Genomic DNA, 19,632 nt, shown 5'->3' with positions numbered 1-19,632 from the left:
TTGGGTTACCAGTTAACGATGCGTACGGATTATCTGTCTCACTTTGGGGTTGAAACGCAAAATAATCGCAAACTGGTCTCAATTGGTTAAAGTCTCCAACTAATAGGACAGACACACCACCAAAATAATCAGGGCATCCCATAATCTCTTGCAATCTAGAGTTTACTCGATTAAAAACTTTCAATCCAACCATGGAAATTTCGTCAATTATTACTAATTTTACTTGTCCATATAGTAGCCTACATTTATGAAGAGTTTCACTTTCCAATCTCGATATATTTCCAGCAAATTGGCTAACGGGTAAACTAAACGTACTGTGCAAAGTTGCCCCACATATATTAAAAGCAGCCTTGCCCGTAGGTGCGCAACGGATAACTTTCGCTTCCGATGGATTACTTCCAGGTTGTTTGTTGTAAAACCTTGACACAGATTCAAATATAGCACTAATCAAAAGGCTTTTTCCAACACCAGCGCCCCCTGTAACAAAGAGGCGCAACGGAGTTTCTTTGCTTTTTACATGATACAAAACATTGTAATATATCTCTCTTTGTTTAGAATTCAGTTTTCTAAGAAGTGCATTGTACTCTGAATCATTAACTAACGTTATTGAAGGGGCAACAGTATTTCCAGCATTACCATCCACAATATCTCTATTGATATTTCCTAGAGAATCTTGAACCATATTAATTAAAAAATCCGAATCATCCATAGCTAGAGACCTATCAATTTCATTTCTATGTTCTAATTCAGGCTGCATATTAGTAATATCCACTTCAATTTCCCCATTTTTAAAATCTGCTACGGCCTGATCAACGGCCTCTTCGTCAATTTCGTTATGAAATTCTTTCCTAACTTGATTAATAGTTTCGAGACAAAGCTTATATTCCAATTTAATATTCTTCGTCAAGATATCATTAATTTCATCGCGCCAGGGCTTAAACAACATTATTTGTTCACGATAAAAGTTGTCGGGATCTTTTTCCAAATTGAATCTTCTGTACCGTATAATTTTAGAATAACCACGTTTCCTGATAAACCCTGAGCCATCTTTAAGTTTCAGCCATTTACCACAAGCTTCAACTTCATTGCTCTCTCCCTCATCAACATGATCGTGGGCGGCTTTAGTCACTCTATGGGCTTCGGAATATTCGTACCAGGCACCAAATTGAGCTAACGTTATTGCCTCTAGTTCCTCTGGCCTTTGAACATAATGTTCTAGCATCCCTGAGGCAAAAACATCATTACTGTCTGCTGGTAGTTCTTCAATTTCAGATTGACTCTTAAGAATGTGTACACGATTTTCAGGGGCATTGGTGTTAATAAAAACACAGGCGCGACTGCACCTGGACACAGGAATTTGTAAACCACAGTAAAGGCTCGTTTTCAATCAGGCTTTTCTCAGTAAAAAAGCGCGCTTTTGCTTTAAAAATTCAAGCAAAACGCGTAAGCGAAAATGGTACCCGTTTTCATTCCCGCTTTTGCGTGAGCGTGAAGCTTCCTACACCACGCTTTTGCGTCAATATTCGTTAAAGCTCATATCTATTTAGGATAGATATTTGCTTGAGCTTTGCGCGATCGGAGCTACAAATGTTCTGACGTCACTACTAGGCCTCCAATCACAGTTGGGTTTAGGACGACGAGGGTGAAAATCGACGATTGACAGCGGTTTATAAAAGGATTTTAGATATTTTATTTTGATATCAAACGGTAATGGCACCAAACAAAAAAGAGTTGAAAGATCTTCTAAAATTAGAAAAAGAATGCGAGAAAAAGAAGGAAGCGGAAGTGAAAGAGGCGCTGATTTCTTTAGTACAAAACCATCCAAATATATGGAACCGAGGCTTAGTTGAGTATAAAGATAGGGACTTAACAGAAAACTCTTGGAAGAAAATTTCCATGGAACTGGGGTTGTCAAGTGAGTACACACATTAATTGCCTATTAAACGATAAGTTTTAAGTAATGTTACTTAATTTATTCATTAGAGGATCTTTGCAAAAAGAAATGAAAGTCTTGTTTCGACACATTTCGAAATCATTACCACCTTGCGACAACCTCCAAGAGTGGGCAAGAAGCCGACGATTCACTTTTAGATTCCATTACCTGGCCTTATTTTAAAATGTTGATGTTTCTAAAAGACATAGTTAAAAGGAGACCGTATGTATAATATTTAGTAGCCTAGAACTTTCCACACTTTCACCGTTGTCCTTTCAAACACAAACTTTTCTAACCAGAACCAAACCCTGTTATATATTTGTGAGGTTTTTAATAATAGTACTATCGTATATTATTGTTAGCACTATCTCCAATTTCTCCACTGCCAAATTGAATGTGGAAGATAACTCGACCAAGAGTACGGAGGAAGAAATTTCCTCGACATTGCCCAAGGCTGCGGGTGGAGATTCTGGGACATTCACTTGCTCATTCATGGGTAAAGAATTCACTGTGAACGAGGAAATCTCGGATCACGAAGACGATAATGAGATTCAGGACCTCAATAACCCAACCCCTGGATCGTCAAAAATAAACTCAGGGGAATCAAAGAGTTCGGAAGAAGCCAGTAGTGAGAAAATTAGTGTGGCCAAAAGGAAACAGATGTATGACAGAGCTGCAGAAAAATCGAAAAAAAAAGAAGGATTATCATTCCATTCCACCTTCTTCAGTTTTAGAAGCCTTGGCGGAATGTAATAAGTTCGTATTTAAAATAATTATCAGCAAATATTCTGCAGAAAATTATGAAACACATTTTCCATAATTTTCAAACAAAACACATTTTCCATAATTTTCAAACAAAACACATTTTCCATAATTTTCAAACAAAACACATTTTCCATAATTTTCAAACAAAACACATTTTCCATAATTTTCAAACAAAACACATTTGGAACAGACTGATGTATATGCATTTATCTCTAAAAATATGCTTATATTTTGAAAGCCATTCTCACTGAATTTTATGAATGAACCGAAACTATTTCTGAGAAAATAATTAGTTTTTCTTGACTTTTGATTTGATATATTTGATCTTATCTTATAATTAATATATGTTTAATTTCAAACAATTGAATAAGCCTGATGATTCAGCAACAGCATTCGCTGATTATGCGGCAAGTTTATTGAGAGATGTTGATCCCAGGAAACGACGCCGATGTGAAAGAGATGTAATTGACATCATAATAAATTATATTGAAGACAACAATTAAGTTTAGCAAATATTTTAATAAAATTTTATGATCTAATTCATCAGTCGGTTTTTTTACACCCTTCAAATCCCATTGCCAGTCTACGCTGCCTGCTCCTTCAAAATATTTCGCATAATTATTCCTAATCTCGGCCACTTTCCTGCTGTAATTTCTTGCTGATGTAGCCTTTGGCATTTGAAATGCTTTCGCTGGGTCAGCTCTCAGTTTATCATGCCATTTGCCTTTAACAATTTTTCCTGTTTTATCAACAACATCGGCAAAGTCATTTGGACAATACTGTTTTTGTTGCAACTTTTCTTCTTCGATTAGCAAAAAATTGTGTAAAACTACACAGGCTCGAATAACTTTATCAACATTTGTTGGTTTCAAAAGAAGGGGTCTTCGGAAGACCCTCCAACGTGTAGCTAGTATGCCAAATGCATTTTCACTGCACCTCCTGAAAATGTGGACATATTTAATGCAAAACTAAAATATTTAAATATTAATATAATATATACCTAGCTCTACTTAACCGATAGTTGAAAATCATTTGAGAATTTGAAAGACGACCATCTCGAGAATAGGGTTTCATGAAATTGGGTAATAATTGGAATGCATCATCTCCGACAAGTACGTGAGGAGAAATTATGTTGGTGTTTGGCAAAATGACTGGCGGTGGAAATTCAGCTTCGTTATTCTCAACAGCTTGTCCAAAAGAGGACGATTTAAATATGCCACCATCAGAATGGGACCCATATCCACCAACATCGACAACGAGGAACCTGTATTTAGCATCTACGACTGCCATCAAAACTATGGAGTTGAAACTCTGACCAAAAGAATCACAATAATTATACAAAATTTTGAATATAGGCCTACATATACTTTTCACCACCTTGAAAGGCTTACTTTATAATTATAATACAAGGTTCCACTGTTTGACGGTTGTTGAATCATTACATGCTTGCCGTCAACGGCACCGCAACATGTAGGATAATTCCATCGTGTGCGAAACTCGGCTTCGGCCATATTCCAAATATCTTCCGTGGGTTGCTAAAGATTTTATTATAATTATAATTTTGAAAAGGGATTTCTATATTCAAAACAATTCTTACTGCTAAATACATAGGTTGGAGAACATCCCAAAGGGCCTGACAGGTTTCTTTAATGATGTTGTGAGTTGTAGTTTTTCCAAGGCGGAAGGCATATGCCATGGAGTCAAATCCATCTCCAGTAGCCAAATATCTAATTTTGAAATCAAATTATTACATGGGTGGACTTCACTATATATTAATACAATGTCGATTAAAATTATTATTAAGATATACCGCAACGTAAGCGCAAGTCTTTCTCCTGGGGTAATTGTTTTTCGACCAGGAGGATTTTTCTTCAGATGAGATGATACCAACTCCAAAAGTTTATCAAATAATTTTGGTTCCATTCTCGTAAAATTTGAAAACTTTTTTCCATCTGTTTTTCTCATAGTTCTCATCTAATTAAGTTTAAACAATAAGAAATTCAACATGTAACTACTGTTAACAAATATTTCAAGGCTCATGTCAGGAATAACATATTTACATATAAGAGTATTATAATGTCCTTCGACACTTCGTTTCCTCCAAATAGGGTGTACCCACCATCTCTTACGTTTATATTTTTTCTTGGCATTTAAGGTAATTGCATAATACAATTGTATTAATAGTAATTTCTTCTGAATTAAATAACGTCGTCTCCTGGAAGTGACCGCCATATTTGTTTTAATTTAATCAGGGCCCGCCTCCCACTATCACGTGACGTCCGTACCGCGCGCTTTAAAGCTAGAATGAAAACGACCTCTATGTTTGCGCGTTTTGGTTTTCTCTCACGCGCCAGCGCGGCGATATCATTCACGATTTTTTTTCCCACAGAAGCAAAAGCTTGAAGCGCATTTGCTTTTGATTGAAAACGAGCCTTAAGCCGCTTCCTGAGCGCTTACCTCGTGGGCATTCAAGAACTGATTAGCAATTAGTTTCAACTTCTGTTTTACTGTACATTTATCATTTTTTGCCTGTTTAGAAGCTTCGCGCAGAAGCAAAGACATCCCTCTCTGAGACTTTCCTATATATGATACAATATACATAACCAGTGCGTAAGCATCAAGAACGAATTGAATGTCCACACTGTTAGAAAAAAAGGTGTTTCATTGGTGTTCGGAAATACCTTGAGGTGTTTATTAGAGTGTTTTTAAATGAGATGGTGTTTTCTCCGTAAAAAGGTGCTAGTTGACTCTTTTTAGGTATTTTGTAAGGAAATGGTGATTCAATGGTACGTATAAACACCTTTAGGTGTTAATTGACCCTTAACAAATTTTTTTAAAAACGGAAATATTGTTTTTAATAAAAATCTGTTGGAATGGTGCTAATAAACACCTTTGGGCTTTACTTAACACTTTTTGGCTGACATGGTGTTTTTTAAGTGAAAGGTTTTTGATATGACCATAGAGGGAAATCACCTATTAATTCTACCTGCAGGGTGAAGCATCCTAAAAATATCCCAAAGATTTAAAAAATTGCTTTGGACTACCTTATACCAAATATTTGAAGGAATTCATACTTATTTTGATTTTTCAATCATTGAAAAATAATTCTCGAAGAGTTCAATATGCTGGAATGTCTTGGAATTAGAGTAATTCATAAAAAATACTTTAATTTCCCCTTGAAACAGGTTTTTATCTCTCCGAGTGACGATGACGTCACGGAGAGGTATTACACTGTACGTATCTGTGTGTCTGAGATGAAACAGAAATTTATAGCTACACAACTGCTAAAAGAATCGTAATGCCGAAAAATATTTAAAATATTTCCATTTAATATTCTGCAAAAAGAAAATATTATCGTTTTATAAGATATCTTTTCATCCTACTCGCTTTATATTAACTTTGATATGTGTAGCGTTTTGATTCAGATGCAATCTTCATTACTCGTTCTATATAAACTCTCACTTTTGTTACTCCAAAGAAAGAAGTTGATCTTAAATAATTAAATAAATATAAGTGATATTAATTATTTTAATAGTCAGTATTTTACGTTAATTATAGTTAAGTCGGTTTAAGAAACTTAATTCCTAAAATAATTTTAATCGTAGCTATCCTTAACGTTATACTTCTGGGGAACACCTATATCAGAACCTTTGTAAATTAAGGGCATAAAAGGTGAATGATTCACACTAAGAGGTAAGAAAATGCGCAATTGCGTGAACGTTTGGTGGAAGTTCTGCCATTGGGAGGCTAGACGTTTCTCGTAACCCTAGCCGCTCGCCGCGTGTGGCGTATGTGGTGTACACGGAAGACTATTGCATGGTGTTCTTGTTAGAAGCCATTAAATACCGGTTGGCATTGGGTGAAACAATTGGTGATTAGACAGTAGATGAAGGTGTAACGGATAGTTAATGATTGACGTTAAATAAGTTGGATATAGGAACGAAGTAACATTTTTCGAATTTCTGTATACTGCGAACGCGGTCCGGAAATTGCAAACCTGTTTGCTTCGATTTGCCAACCGCGAACACGGTGACAGACAGACACACAGACACGTCCAGTGCAATACCTCTCCGTGACGTCATCGTCACTCGGAGAGGTAAAAATTCTACTTCATTACACAATCTCCACACTTGTTTTTCTAATGGTATATACGACATACACGTTTATCTGTACTTATTGGCTTCTAACAACACCATCATATAGTCTTCTGTGTTTACCACTTACTCGCCGATCTGAAACATTGGCTACTACTCCATTATCATCGTTCGGATTAAGATGTACGCGCGATCGTCTTAAGTTACGAGAAACGACTAGCCTCCCAATGGCAGAGCCTCGACCAAAGGTTCACGCAATAGCGCTTATTCTTACCATTTGTCAATCAATCGCCTTATATACTCTAAATTTCCAAAATTTGTGAAAACGGTTTACGCTAGAAGCCAAACGTCAACAATAGCTATTTTTAAAATAATTTTAAGAATAATGTTTCTTAAAACCACTTATCTAGAATTAAGGTAAAATACTGACGATTATAAAAATTAATATCATTTATATTTATTTAATTATTTAATATAATCTTCTTTCATCGGAACGACACAAGTGAAAGTTTATATAGAATGAGTAATGAAGATTGCATCTGAATCAAAACACTATGCGCATATCAAAGTTAATATAAAGCGACTAGGATAAAATTATCTCTTACAAAACCATAACATTTTCTTATTGTAGAATATTGAATGAAAATATTTAGTGTGTTTCGGCATTGCGATTCATTTTGTAGTTTTGTAGCTAAAAAGCTCTGTTTCATTTCAATATTCCAAGAACATCTTTTATATTAATATTTTAAATTTGGTGTTTACTTTTTAATTCAGCTTTACTGCATTTATATGCAGTGTAAACGTGAAATTAAACTTTCCTAGTTACACTGAATGCTACATTTAAAGATTTTGGTAAGCGTTGTTCGGTTTGATTCCATGAATTCGTGTGTCTTTGAGGAGGTCTTGACGGTTCACAGTGAGCAGAAAATTAAATACACTTTTGAATGATATAAATCAGGTCCTTAAAAAGAACTATTGAGGATATACAGTAAAGGTTAAAAGTAACCATTTCGCACGCGTATCAATTCTTACACGGTTGAATAAGGCTTACAGCAGAAAAAACGTTTACCCTTAATCCACTGGATTTGAGCAGCTATTTTGAAAGACTAATCTATGGTAACTCATGTGTTTTGAAAAACAATTATTTCAAAAAACACCTTTTAAGAAATTAAGAGTCTATAGACACCTTTCTGGTATAATTATAAACCTCTATTAAGGGTGATGTTTTAAACCTAACAGGAATTAAAAAGCACCAACGTCAATGGAATTAAAAAACACCAAATTAGTCTCAAAAAGACCTTTTCTTAAAGGGTTTATTAACACTTTTTCTGGTATTAATATACACCGCTATTCAAAGTGATTAAAACACCTCACAGGATATAAAAAGCACCTTCAGAGAAGGTATTATTTCGCACCGTTTTCAAAGGTGCGTATTGACATCCTCTCGAATGGTGCTTTTAAACACCAATAGGGGTGCTGCTGGGGATGCATTAGGAAACACCTTTAAAGGTGTCAAACAGTTCCATTTTTTTAACAGTGTAAACCAGTTTTCTCTTGCCTTTCAATATCTCGCTACTGCTGGTATGAAATCAATTGCGGATTCCAAGGGAGACCGGATTTCAATCGACAGTCTATCCTGTTCTTTTGCTAATGTTGAGTAGCTTCCCCAGTAGCACAAGCCTTCCGCATAACAGTCGGTTAAAGGTCGAATAGTCGGTTTACGGTCCAGTCAGCTGTACCATGCTTATTCCGATACTTTTCCGACTCATGAAGCCGACTACTTCTTTTAGTTGGCAACGCCGACATCTATCTGACAGTTGGAACTGAGATGGTTTATAGTAGGCTTGCCTACCGTCTAGAAAATTCCAACTTATTTTTTGCCAATTGATTACCGACTCTCTCGCGCTAGTCGGTATTGTGACGTTTAAGAAGAGTAAATTTTAAAGCAAAGTTATGCTTAGGCCGTTTAGTAACCAACATTTATCCGACAGTTGGAACTGAGATGGTTTAAAGTAGGCTTGCCTACCGTCTAAAGAATTCCAACACATTTTTTGCCAATTGATTACCAACTCCCTCGCGCTAGTCGTTATTGTGACGTTTAAGACGAGAAAAATTAAAAGCAAAGTTATTCTTAGGCCGTTTAGTAACCGACATTTATCCGACTGTTGGAACTGTGGTAGTTTGAAGTAGGCTTGCCTACCGTCCTAAACATGTAACCCATTTTTGCCAATTGATTACCAACTCCTTCCCGCTAGTCGGTATTGTCACGTTTAAAAAGAGTAAAATGAAAAACTAAGTTGTTGTATAGGCCTTCTTTTTCCGTGGGACGGTTTGTTTGACTTTTACTATTCCACATATGCCACCAAATTTTTTTTGTTATATATTTAACTTATACTATATTTCGACCCACAAGCAGAAGTTGATAATACTATATTTTTGGCAACACTAGAAACATAACGTTACAAAAAAACTGCAAAGCAAGAAAACACATCTGATTTTCTAGTTTGAATTTTCCCTCCTGTAATTTCTCGGGTCAGGTGACACGCCTCTGTTCTATTGGCGTAACTAAGATAACGCCATGCACGTCATCATCGAAGAGGGCGCTGCTAGTGCGAAAGCAAGTTAGCCTTTCCAGTATCTCTGACGCGGCTGGGTCGTCAGAATGTTTCAACGAGATTTTTGTGGTCGAAAATGATTAGTTCTAGGCTTGCTAACCTTGAATTTCATCGCTAAGGTTCTTTGTCACACTATATAAACTAAAACGTAAGGTTTGAATTTTGTTATTGAATTATCAATTTATCTACCTTTTAGAGCCAGTTTTATGCATAAGCCTTTGCTTTTTTACCTAGCTTCTCATCTGCTGGGAACCACACCCTATAAAGTGAAACCAAAACTTAAACGTTTATGTATACTTTCAGTTTATTTGTTTGAATATAAAAGAAGCAAGTGCTTTGGGGCGCTTGGAAATCAAAAACCTTATATATTAAAGCTTTTTGGTTGTGAAAATAATACTCAATTCCAAAATAGATCTCAATTTTTTTTTAGTTACAGAATTGTTTTGCGGTTTCAAACATTTTAAGAGAAAAATGTGTGAAATAATACCCTTTAAAATTGTATGTTTTTCTTTTTCCTTAAAAAAATCTGTAAGTGTATATCAGGGTTGCCACAGTACCTGGATATCCTGGAAAAGTCAGGGAATTTAAAAATGGGCCAAAAGATCAGGGAAAAGTCGGGAAATTTTAAAAATTTTAGCAAATTCTGGGAACTTGATTTTAGTTGGTAAAAGTATTTATTGAAAGAGTAATGAAAGTTTCCTCTTATCCTCTCTTAACACAGAAAACTCCATGAGCAATCCTTAAAAATGTCTAGAATTGTTTTTATAAAGTAAATGCCTTCAAAAAAGCTCTTAAGACTGTTATTTATAGTTAAAATGATTCTTATTCATTTTGGTGCAACAAATACATTGGAAAAATTAATGTAGATCGAGTTTATTTAATTATAAGCACTTAAAACGTGCTGTAAAAATTTACCCTACCGCCTAAAAGGTCTAGGAAAATCTGAGAAAAAAGTCAGGGAAAACCTGGAAAAGTCCGGGAATTTTGTTCTGAAAATTCCGTGGCAACCCTGTATATTTTTCATAAAGATTTTTGTAATTTAAGAGATAGTAACTGGCCACATCGAAGATATTAACAATGAATATTAATAAATGCTTTAATTGATTTAAATATTATATTCGCCCTGAAAAATTTTACTTTTGGTTAAAACCAATTAGCTAGGGAGCTAATATTTCCATTCGACTAGTCGTGTAATATCGAATACATTGTTTAATATTTGAAATTGTTATAATCAGGGTTGGCACGCTGGTATCCAGTCCGGTTTTGTCCGACTGGATTAAACCGGTTTAAACCACGATGAAAAATCCAGTGGATTTTTCAAAAAATGTAATAATAGAGTACAGCGCAGGCACCATAAAGTGAGATGGAAGGAAACGTTTGACCCACATGTCTTTACCTCTTTATTTCATCGAAATGGTCGATTCCCATACATTGTGGGTTATTTTGACGCGCCCTCCTCCCACTGCCCCACCCGAAACTCGTGAGACTGAGTTGAATTTTTCGCAACGCTAAATTTTTGGGTCGGACCGCGCGTTTAGAAAAATCTTTATCAGACCCTGCCCTATCGAAGATCACAAAAAAGCCTACCCGGGCCCGACCCTGCCCTATTGAAGATCACAAAAAAGCATAACGGGCACAACCCTGCCCTATTGAAGATAATAAAAATGTCTACCCGGGTAGACTGTATGATAACCCTACCCGACCCGACCAGCAAAACATTTTAAGTAATTTTCTCACCCAACCCGACCTAGGATTTTCCGACCTGATATGGGTCGGGTTAGACTGAAAAATGCCGATTAAATCAGGGTCCCTACTCATCTCTAAGGGAAATGTCTATAGTTTTATCAACTTTTATGTACAATAAAAATGATTCGGCCTAGCAGAAGACATCTAGCGCACTAAATGTAAAAAGAAGTGCTAAAATTAAGCACTAGAGAGTAGTTTAAAAAAAGCCAGATAAATCCAATAAAATCCGGTTTAAACCAGCAAAAAACCATGCCAGTGCCTTTTTCAAGAAAAATCCGAATTTTTGCCAACCCTGGTTATAATTGATGCTCAACCTGTATGTTACTTGAAATAACCAAAGTACAAATTCTAAAGTGATTTTCATTGAAAATGTATTAAAGAAATTTCAATACTTGGTATCAGTATCGTTTACTATAGGCGAATGAAGCCTCGAGTTAAGGCTTGATCGTCGCAAAAGCGTCGGACCTCTTGCTGACAGGCGGTTAAGTCGACTCTCAAACGTGTTGGATGAGGGTCGTATTTCATTCGTGTCGTAACAGTCGGTAAACCAGTGGGCCGTCGTCCCACCGGGCGGACATTTCGATTCTCAAACCCTTACTCTACCAGCCCTTTACCGACGATTTACCGTTCCTATACTAAAAAGCCGCGAAATCGTCGGATTGAGCGCGGCTTTAGGTAGGCATAATGACGCCTACCTATAGTCGGCCAACAGTCGTTTTATAGTCGCCTCATAACAGTCGGTAAACCAGTGGGCCGTCGTCCCACCGGGCGGACATTTCGACTCTCAAACCCTTACTCTACCAGCCCTTTACCGACGATTTACCGTTCCTATACTAAAAAGCCGCGAAATCGTCGGATTGAGCGCGGCTTTAGGTAGGCATAATGACGCCGACATATAGTCGGCCAACAGTCGTTTTATAGTAGCCTCAAAACAGTAGGAAAACCGGCGGGCCATCGTCCCTCCAGGCGGACATTTCGACTTTCAAACCCTTACTCTCCCGACTTATTAGTGACTTTTAACCAACTCGTCGGTAACACACAAAGCCGACCATGTAGGCCCTGCTTCGGCAGTGCTACTGGGGTTTAAGTGATAAGAAGAAGCGTTAATCTTTGGTGTAAGCCCCTCCATTATTAATCTAGATGTAACCATAGCCTACATCTTAACCCTAGTTATGATAATGGAGTAGAAGATAACAATATGTTTTAGGCGCACTTGATTTAATTTACCATTAGAGTTTTCAAACATTTCGGCTTTTGGATTGATTTTCAAAGGGGATGAGCCAGAACAGTACAATTCCCCATCGCGCATGTTATACTGCGAAAACTAAAAGCTAAACTCCGCTTTCTTTTTTATATTGTAAGCCGTTTTTCGTATTTTAACGCCCATTTTTTTGGGCAGCATGAGGTAGTACTGCGAAGTCCCTATTACACTTAGTGTATATCGGTGTCTGTGCACACTTATCATTTTGAAAGTTATATTTTAAGGTGGCCAATATAGACCTACGTTAATTTATTAATGCTTATTTTATGAACGTGTCATTTAATTGAAAATATTTCACTTAATTTTTTGGCTTGTAGATCGGAGACTTGTTTCTGAAGGTCATGGCGGTAAATATTATATTATTTTATTTTGTTTTTATTCAGAAGTTCATACCTCATGTTATTATTAAGCGCTTCTTTAGTGGCCGAGAAACCCATGGTAATTTTGTCAGACCCTCATATAGGCAAAGCTTACAATTGGTAATAGGGTACCAGTTTGTGTTAAAGAAAATAGCGTAAAGAGAGCCATAATAGATCTTTGACCTAATAGATAACGGGCCCTGATAAGACTTCAATGATAACTATTCTCACCAGGAGTTTGATTCGAAATGCGAATGATAATTTCATCTTTTCAGTTTTCATCGGTATATTTTATTTGCAGTTTGGGTCATGAAAAAGGGTGTTACGAGTATAGTGCGGGATACCCGAGATTTGCACACCCTGATGAAACTAGTGTTTTTCAAAGATGGTCAAAATTTAAATTTTTAGGGGACAGCTACGCGATTCATTTATTTAAATGAACGCTGCGTTCATGCGTGGATTATTTCTTCTTTTTAGGATATTACAATTAATGAGGACCGCGAGGAGACAGTAATAGATTGGTCGATAGAACAACAGTCAAATAGGAATCTACGATCTCGAGAGCAGAAAGATGTAACATTTACTGAGGAAAAAGATGTAACATCTGCTGAGGAAAAATATGAAACATCTGCCGAGGAAAAAGATGTAACATCTCCACAGGAGGAAGATGTAACATCTGCAGATGAGGATGAAATTATGAAATGACAAACTAAAAAGTATTGAAAATATCAAGTCCCAACAACTCGATTTTTATAAGTAGAAATTTAAAAAAAGAATGACATCCCATGAGGACATACTTTTAATTTTTTGATAATACCTTTAAACTATGTCAAAAATATTCTAAAGTTAAGTATAAGTTAAAAAAATCCACGGGTAGGCAACATCTGTGCCGTGTCAAGAAACAATTTTAAAAAAATGTTATAATTGATAACTTTAAGGAAAGGTTTTTTTATAAATTTGAAAAAAACGGGTTGGCCATAATTGTGCCTTATTTTTGTTTTGTAACTTTGCAAATAATTGATAACTTTAAGGAAAGTTTTTAAAAAATTAAAAAAAAAGACGGTTTGGTCATAATTGTTCCTTATTTTTGTTTCGTAAGTTAAAACTAAGTCAAAAACATTATAAAGTTAAGTATAAGTAAAAAAAAATATTTCACGGGTAGACCACATCTGTGCCGTGTTAGGAAACAATTTTTTTTTAAATGGTCAATTGATAACTTTAAGAAAAGTTTGGTAAAATTTAAAAAGAAAAGAAAAGGTACACCATAATTATGCCCCTCGGATTTTAGAAACTGCCATTTTTCAGAGCCACAAATTTTTTTTTACAAATTAAAGTTCTTGTCAAAACTATAATTACAAATTTTTAAATTATAGAACCAAAAACTTAAGGCATAGTGTGGGTCTGATGGATCCTACAGAAATTTACTTTCCTCCTGAACTCTGTTCGCCTTTTCAATGGCTAGTGGGCAGGGCTCATAAGAGTGCTGTCATTTGAAAATTGTCAGAAACATACAGATAGGTGTGCAATTCAAAAAGTGGCCATTATTTCAAGATGAAAGGAAAAGAACTTTGAAGTAAAGGAAAAAGAACTTTAAAGAAAAGGGGACAGAACAGGGGAAAGAACATTAAAGAAAAGGGGAAAGAACTTTCAAGGGGGAAAAACTTTTAAGAAACCGGGTTAAAAACAAGAAAATGACTAGTATTATGTTTAAAAAAATACAAAGTACAAAGTGAAATAGTACAAACTTGATCTCATATCCCAAGAAGGGGATAAAAAAGACACTTTATTTTGTTATTTTAATCGAAATTGATATTGTAACCAAATAAAAGTGTCTTTAATATTCTATAATATATAAGTAAGTACAAAACTACAATAAAAGTATAACCCTTTAGTTTATTTAATCAAAATTTATCTTGGAACCAAATAAAAGTGCCTTTAATATTCTATAATATGCAAAAAAGTACAAACCTTCGTTATCCCAATAAGTGGATAAAAACAACCTTTTCTTTTAATTAATTAACATTTATCTTCTAACCAAAAAAACATTGTGCCTTTAATATTAAATTAAGTACAAAACTCATACCCAAAGAAGTGGATTAACACGGACCTATATTTTGTTAATTTTTCATAAAAATTTATTTTGTAAGTACGTACTATGTATGCTGATCTGGCATGAAATCCTATCAAAATGGTAAATAATGATTATAAATAATTGTTCATTAATTTTAGACACCAATTAGTACAATTTCCATGGAGAAAAACACATTTCTGGATAAGATTTCAGAAAATTTAAAAAAAAAATTATCTGCAAAATCGATTTTTGTCTTTTTGTTTCCATTAAATCCTATCAAAACGGTAAATAATAATTAGAAATAATTGTTAATTAATTTTAGACACCAATAAGTACCATTTCCATGGAGAAAAACTCATTTCTGGAGAAGTTCACTTCAAAATTTTTGTACACTTCAAAGGAATCTCAGGGAGGCTATTCTCTAAAAATCGAAAATCATTCGGATCACTCCGAATCCTTATGATTCGGATCGGGCTCATTCGGAGTGGACCGAACAAACCGTATTCTCTAACCCCAATCCTTATCGTCATTCGGATACTTCGAAAATTTTCTCTCAATCCAAATGGACGTCACTTCCTCTTAAGCCACGTGGTACTTTTTGACGCCCACTTTTTCTTTATTGGACAATTTTATTTGGCGCGCTCTCAAATTGAAGGGATGTAAACTTTGGTTTTTCCCAAGGAGTGGAAATTTTGGGAAATGGTCTTTGTATTGGGAACCCATTCAATACAAAGAAAATTTTCTCTTTTTCGATTTCTTTTCTTAAGATAGAAATGTTTTTTTCCTTATTTATTTATTTATTTTTGATTAAAACAAGTTGGGAAAACCAAAATATTACCTCTCCATGTCAAGAGGTCTACTACTGCAAACGTATTTACCTAGATATGGAATTATTTCACTTTTTTGAAGTAAAAATTTACGAAATATTGAAGCAGTATTCCAAACATAGCGAATGTACAGTAAAGCAGACGACATTTTACATCCAATAAGGATAAATCTTGGACACTTGGAAATCAGTCAATGGGGAAAAGAACAGGAAATGAAGTCTACGCTTCAGCTGTTTACCCTATATTCTGAAAGCTACATTCACAACTGGTTTGAACTTTGAAGTGTAAACACTATCGTCTCGTCTCACCTCAACAATATTCTTAGTTTGCCAACATGAATGTTACGTTAAATAACACCTAAGCTAAATTATAGCTAGACGCACTAATAGTCAATGCGCACCATAAAGAGAATAATAAGTCTGTAGTTACTACCCGTTTACCATTAGCCCTTTTACTAATCTAATTATTATTATTTAAGAGTGTATTTAACTTTCGGCTCACTCTGAACCGTTGATGTCTGTTCAATTCAGACACGAAAATCAAAGCCAAAAGTTTACTTCACCTCTGGCCTCAATTATTTACTCTTTGTTTCACTAAGCCTATTGCGGATAATACTTGTTATACGCGCCGGAGTCTAGGTCTTAGTTTTCTTCATGAAATCACTAAGGATTATTCTATATACAGATGTAGTATAGCTTAAGCAATATATAAACAGCCATTTCAAATAACAATATTAAAAAAATTCTTTGGAATATCAAAATGAAACAGAGCTTTAAAGCTACAAAAGTACTTAATGCATCATAATTACGAAAAATACTTCCACATATTCACTTTATATTATGGAAAAAGGGAATATTAATGTTCTGTATGATTTCTTAACACATCAACACAAGGCTAACTGCTAACGCGACGCACTAGTGTAACAATGGACGGACACACACAGCCAACAAGAGTAACAAGGAGTATAAACCCATTAGTGGAAGCAGTATTTTTTTTTCCGAAACAATCTCGCTTATGTTTATCCTCTCTAGACTTCGCAAAAAACGTATTACTACTACGTAAAATATTAATAGACAGGCAAGGATTGATACCATTAAAGAAGGAGCGCAATATTATTCATATTTTCATTTCATATACAGAGAAAAGAAATTATTATGTTTCTGAGAGGAGCTTCCCATTTTGGTTGTTGTTTTGAAAAATATATCGCAATGCACGGGCCTTGATAGATATAGGAGGCAATGAATGAAATATATCGCATGCACGGGCCTTGGCAGATATAGGAGGCGATGATAATCTCTCTCTTTGCACGAGAGGTTTATCTTTAATATTTAAATAAATATAATTATTTTAATCTTCAATAATTAACATTTATAATAGTTAAATCGTTTAAAATAACGTTATACCTATTATGATCTCAAACTTTGCTAATATTGACGTTAAAAGTGAAGGGTACCCCTCTTGCCCACTTTCTTCAAATTTTGGGGTATATATACGATTCGTTTCCATTATAATAGTAAGGAAAAAGCGCTATTGCGAAAACCTTTGGTGGCGATCCCACCTTAGGGAGGCTAGACGTTTCTCGTAACCCTAGCTGATCGCCGCGTATATCCTAAAACCAAACGATGATAATGGAGTAGAAGCCAATGATACAGATTAGTGTCTATGTGGAATAGACGGAAGACCAGTGGATGGTGGTGGTAGAAGCCAATGATACAGATTGGTGTCTATGTGGAATAGACGGAAGACCAGTGGCTGGTGGTGTTTAGGAGCCAGGATGTACAGACTGGTGTCCAAGTGGGTTGGACAAAGACCAGAAGATGGTGGTGATTAGTAGCCAGTATGTACAGACTGGTGTCCAAGTGGAATGGACGAGGACCAGAAGATGGTGGTGTGAGAACTCAAGTAGAGGAGCCGTTTCCGTGACTGTGAATGCAGTTCGGAAATGGCGAACACGTTTGCTCCGATTTGGAAAATGCGAACGCGGTCACGTGGGTGTAACAACGGACAGACACACAGACACACACACACACACAGACACGGCCGTTACAGAACCTCTCCTGGACTACGTCACACGGAGAGGTAAAAATTATTAATTCTTAAATTGCTTTTAAAATGGGTTTTAAAGAACACGCTAAACAACAGTTAATATACGTCGAATTTTGAATGAAACTTAGCGCAAGTTTTAGTAGGGTTAAATATGAGGCAATGAGAACCTAGAATAACAACGTTAATTAATCGCAAATTATAATCTAATTGTGTGGATCTCGTGAGATTATGATAAATTCATTAATGTAGATCATTAGCCCCCTATCAATGGTTACACACCTACCAAAATTTAATAATTTAATTAAATGCTAAACGAAATAACCAAATTTAATCTAGCAATTATTAATAATTGATGCAATGAACAATTAAATCTGTGTCATTTAAGTAATTGGATATCGCGAAATTATCCCTTAAATGTAGGATAAATTCAACGACTTTTTTACCTTTAAATCTACCAAAAAGCCGACGATCTACCTTGCAGATTTCGCCAAGGCCCGCCAAGGCCTAAAGCCATTTCCCGCTTTAACCTAAAATTTTGCCCACGCTTGATTTTAAGTCTCGAAAAACCCTTTGAACTCGAAAATCGCGACGGCCAATGCGATTACCATGTTCAAATCGCAAACGATGAAGCTTGAGTTGAAAAAACAAAGCAGCCATACTAAACAAAAATATGAACCGCAGCCAAGGTGCCAGCAAAAAGGTACGGGGAAAAATACTAGAAAACAGCGGCGAAAGTTCCGCGAATCTAAGATTGATGGAGGGAAGAGAGGCGGTAAAAACTCCGAATGCCCGATTCGGCCGTCTCTTACGGCCGCCGAATGATTCGGAGAGGTTTTCACCGTATGATTAGGATAAGGTGCTTACAGAATACGTTTTATTTTCATTCGGAGAAATTGACTCCGAATGAAACGATTCGGATCGAAATTCCTCCAAAAGGACCTTAGAGAATAGCCTCCCAGGCTCCCAAAGAATGATTACAAGTTTCATAGATTGTTAATGGTTTCAGTTTTTTTACTGTGTCAAATTATCGGTACTTATATTTCATGTTATATAATTCGCCAAAAAATTTCGTTTTTCCAAATACCATCGTACTTACCTTTGGTCCTCGACGGGGTGTGTAAAATTTACCGCCGATGAAAAGAGAGGTGTGCAACGGCATGGAACAGGCACACCTCCTTAAAACTCGACGGCCCGGGATTCTTCGTACTAAGCTTTTGTCGTCGACGAGGTGTGTAAAATATGCCGCCGATGAAAAGAGAGGTGTGCAACAGCATGGAAAAGGCACACCTCCTTCAAACTCGACGGGCCGGGATTCTTCGCACTAAGCCTTGGTCGTCGACGAGGTGCGCAAAATACTTCGACGAGGTGTGCAAAATACACCGCCTATGAGAAGAGAGGTGTGCAACGGCTAAGAAAAGGCACACCTCGACGGCCCGGGATTCATCGCACTAAGAATTGGTCGTCGACGGAGTGTGTAAAATATAACGCCGATGAAAAGAGAGGTGTGCTACGGCATGGAAAAGGCACACCTCCGACGGCCCGGGATTCTTCCCACTAAGGTAGTGCTCGTACAAACTCCAAAATTCTTTAATATTCTCTAATTACTCTGAACAACGTTATTATTTCAATTGATATTAATTTAAATGCTGTATACTAAGCTTTTCTGCATCATTCTGACAGCTAGGATGTATAGTACGAGTTTGCAGTGTGAAAAATGATATTAATTGTACGAATTAGCGTTTTTCAGAAGAGTGTGTAAAGTGTGCTGGTGTGTAAGGTGTGCCTTTTAGGGTCCATCTTTTTGACCGCAGTTTTCCAATCCGAAAGTGTCTGAATCAAAAAGATGTATTTAATTTTTACTAAGAATATTTAAAATATCATTGTAACTCACGGATTTCCATTTATCCACGTCTTT

General features: G+C 36.0%; 1 protein-coding gene across 1 annotated transcript; it reads left to right on the top strand.

Moving 5' to 3' along the window:
- The first annotated feature begins 1,933 nt into the window (after positions 1-1,933).
- Positions 1,934-2,686, top strand: LOC149667641 (uncharacterized). The gene is made up of 2 exons (XM_089840905.1): positions 1,934-2,155; positions 2,296-2,686. Exons 1-2 carry the CDS (start codon positions 2,118-2,120, stop codon positions 2,684-2,686), a joined length of 429 nt encoding a protein of 142 aa, XP_089697031.1. The 5' UTR covers positions 1,934-2,117.
- Positions 2,687-19,632: the final 16,946 nt, after the last annotated feature.

This window comes from Phalangium opilio, unplaced genomic scaffold, assembly GCF_054372755.1.
Source record: "Phalangium opilio isolate 3A_F unplaced genomic scaffold, DU_Popi_V2 ptg000056l_1, whole genome shotgun sequence".
NCBI lineage: Eukaryota > Metazoa > Arthropoda > Arachnida > Opiliones > Phalangiidae > Phalangium > Phalangium opilio.
The sequence above is the reverse complement of the archived record's forward strand: the minus strand, read 5'-3'. Positions and strand labels throughout refer to the sequence as shown.

Excerpts from the sequence above, each read along its gene's own strand:
- LOC149667641 (XM_089840905.1), top strand. The coding sequence starts at position 2,118 with ATGTTGATGTTTCTAAAAGACATAGTTAAAAGGAGACC. Across the intron at positions 2,156-2,295 it reads GACATAGTTAAAAGGAGACC|CACTATCTCCAATTTCTCCA; the intron begins GTATGTATAATA and ends TATTATTGTTAG.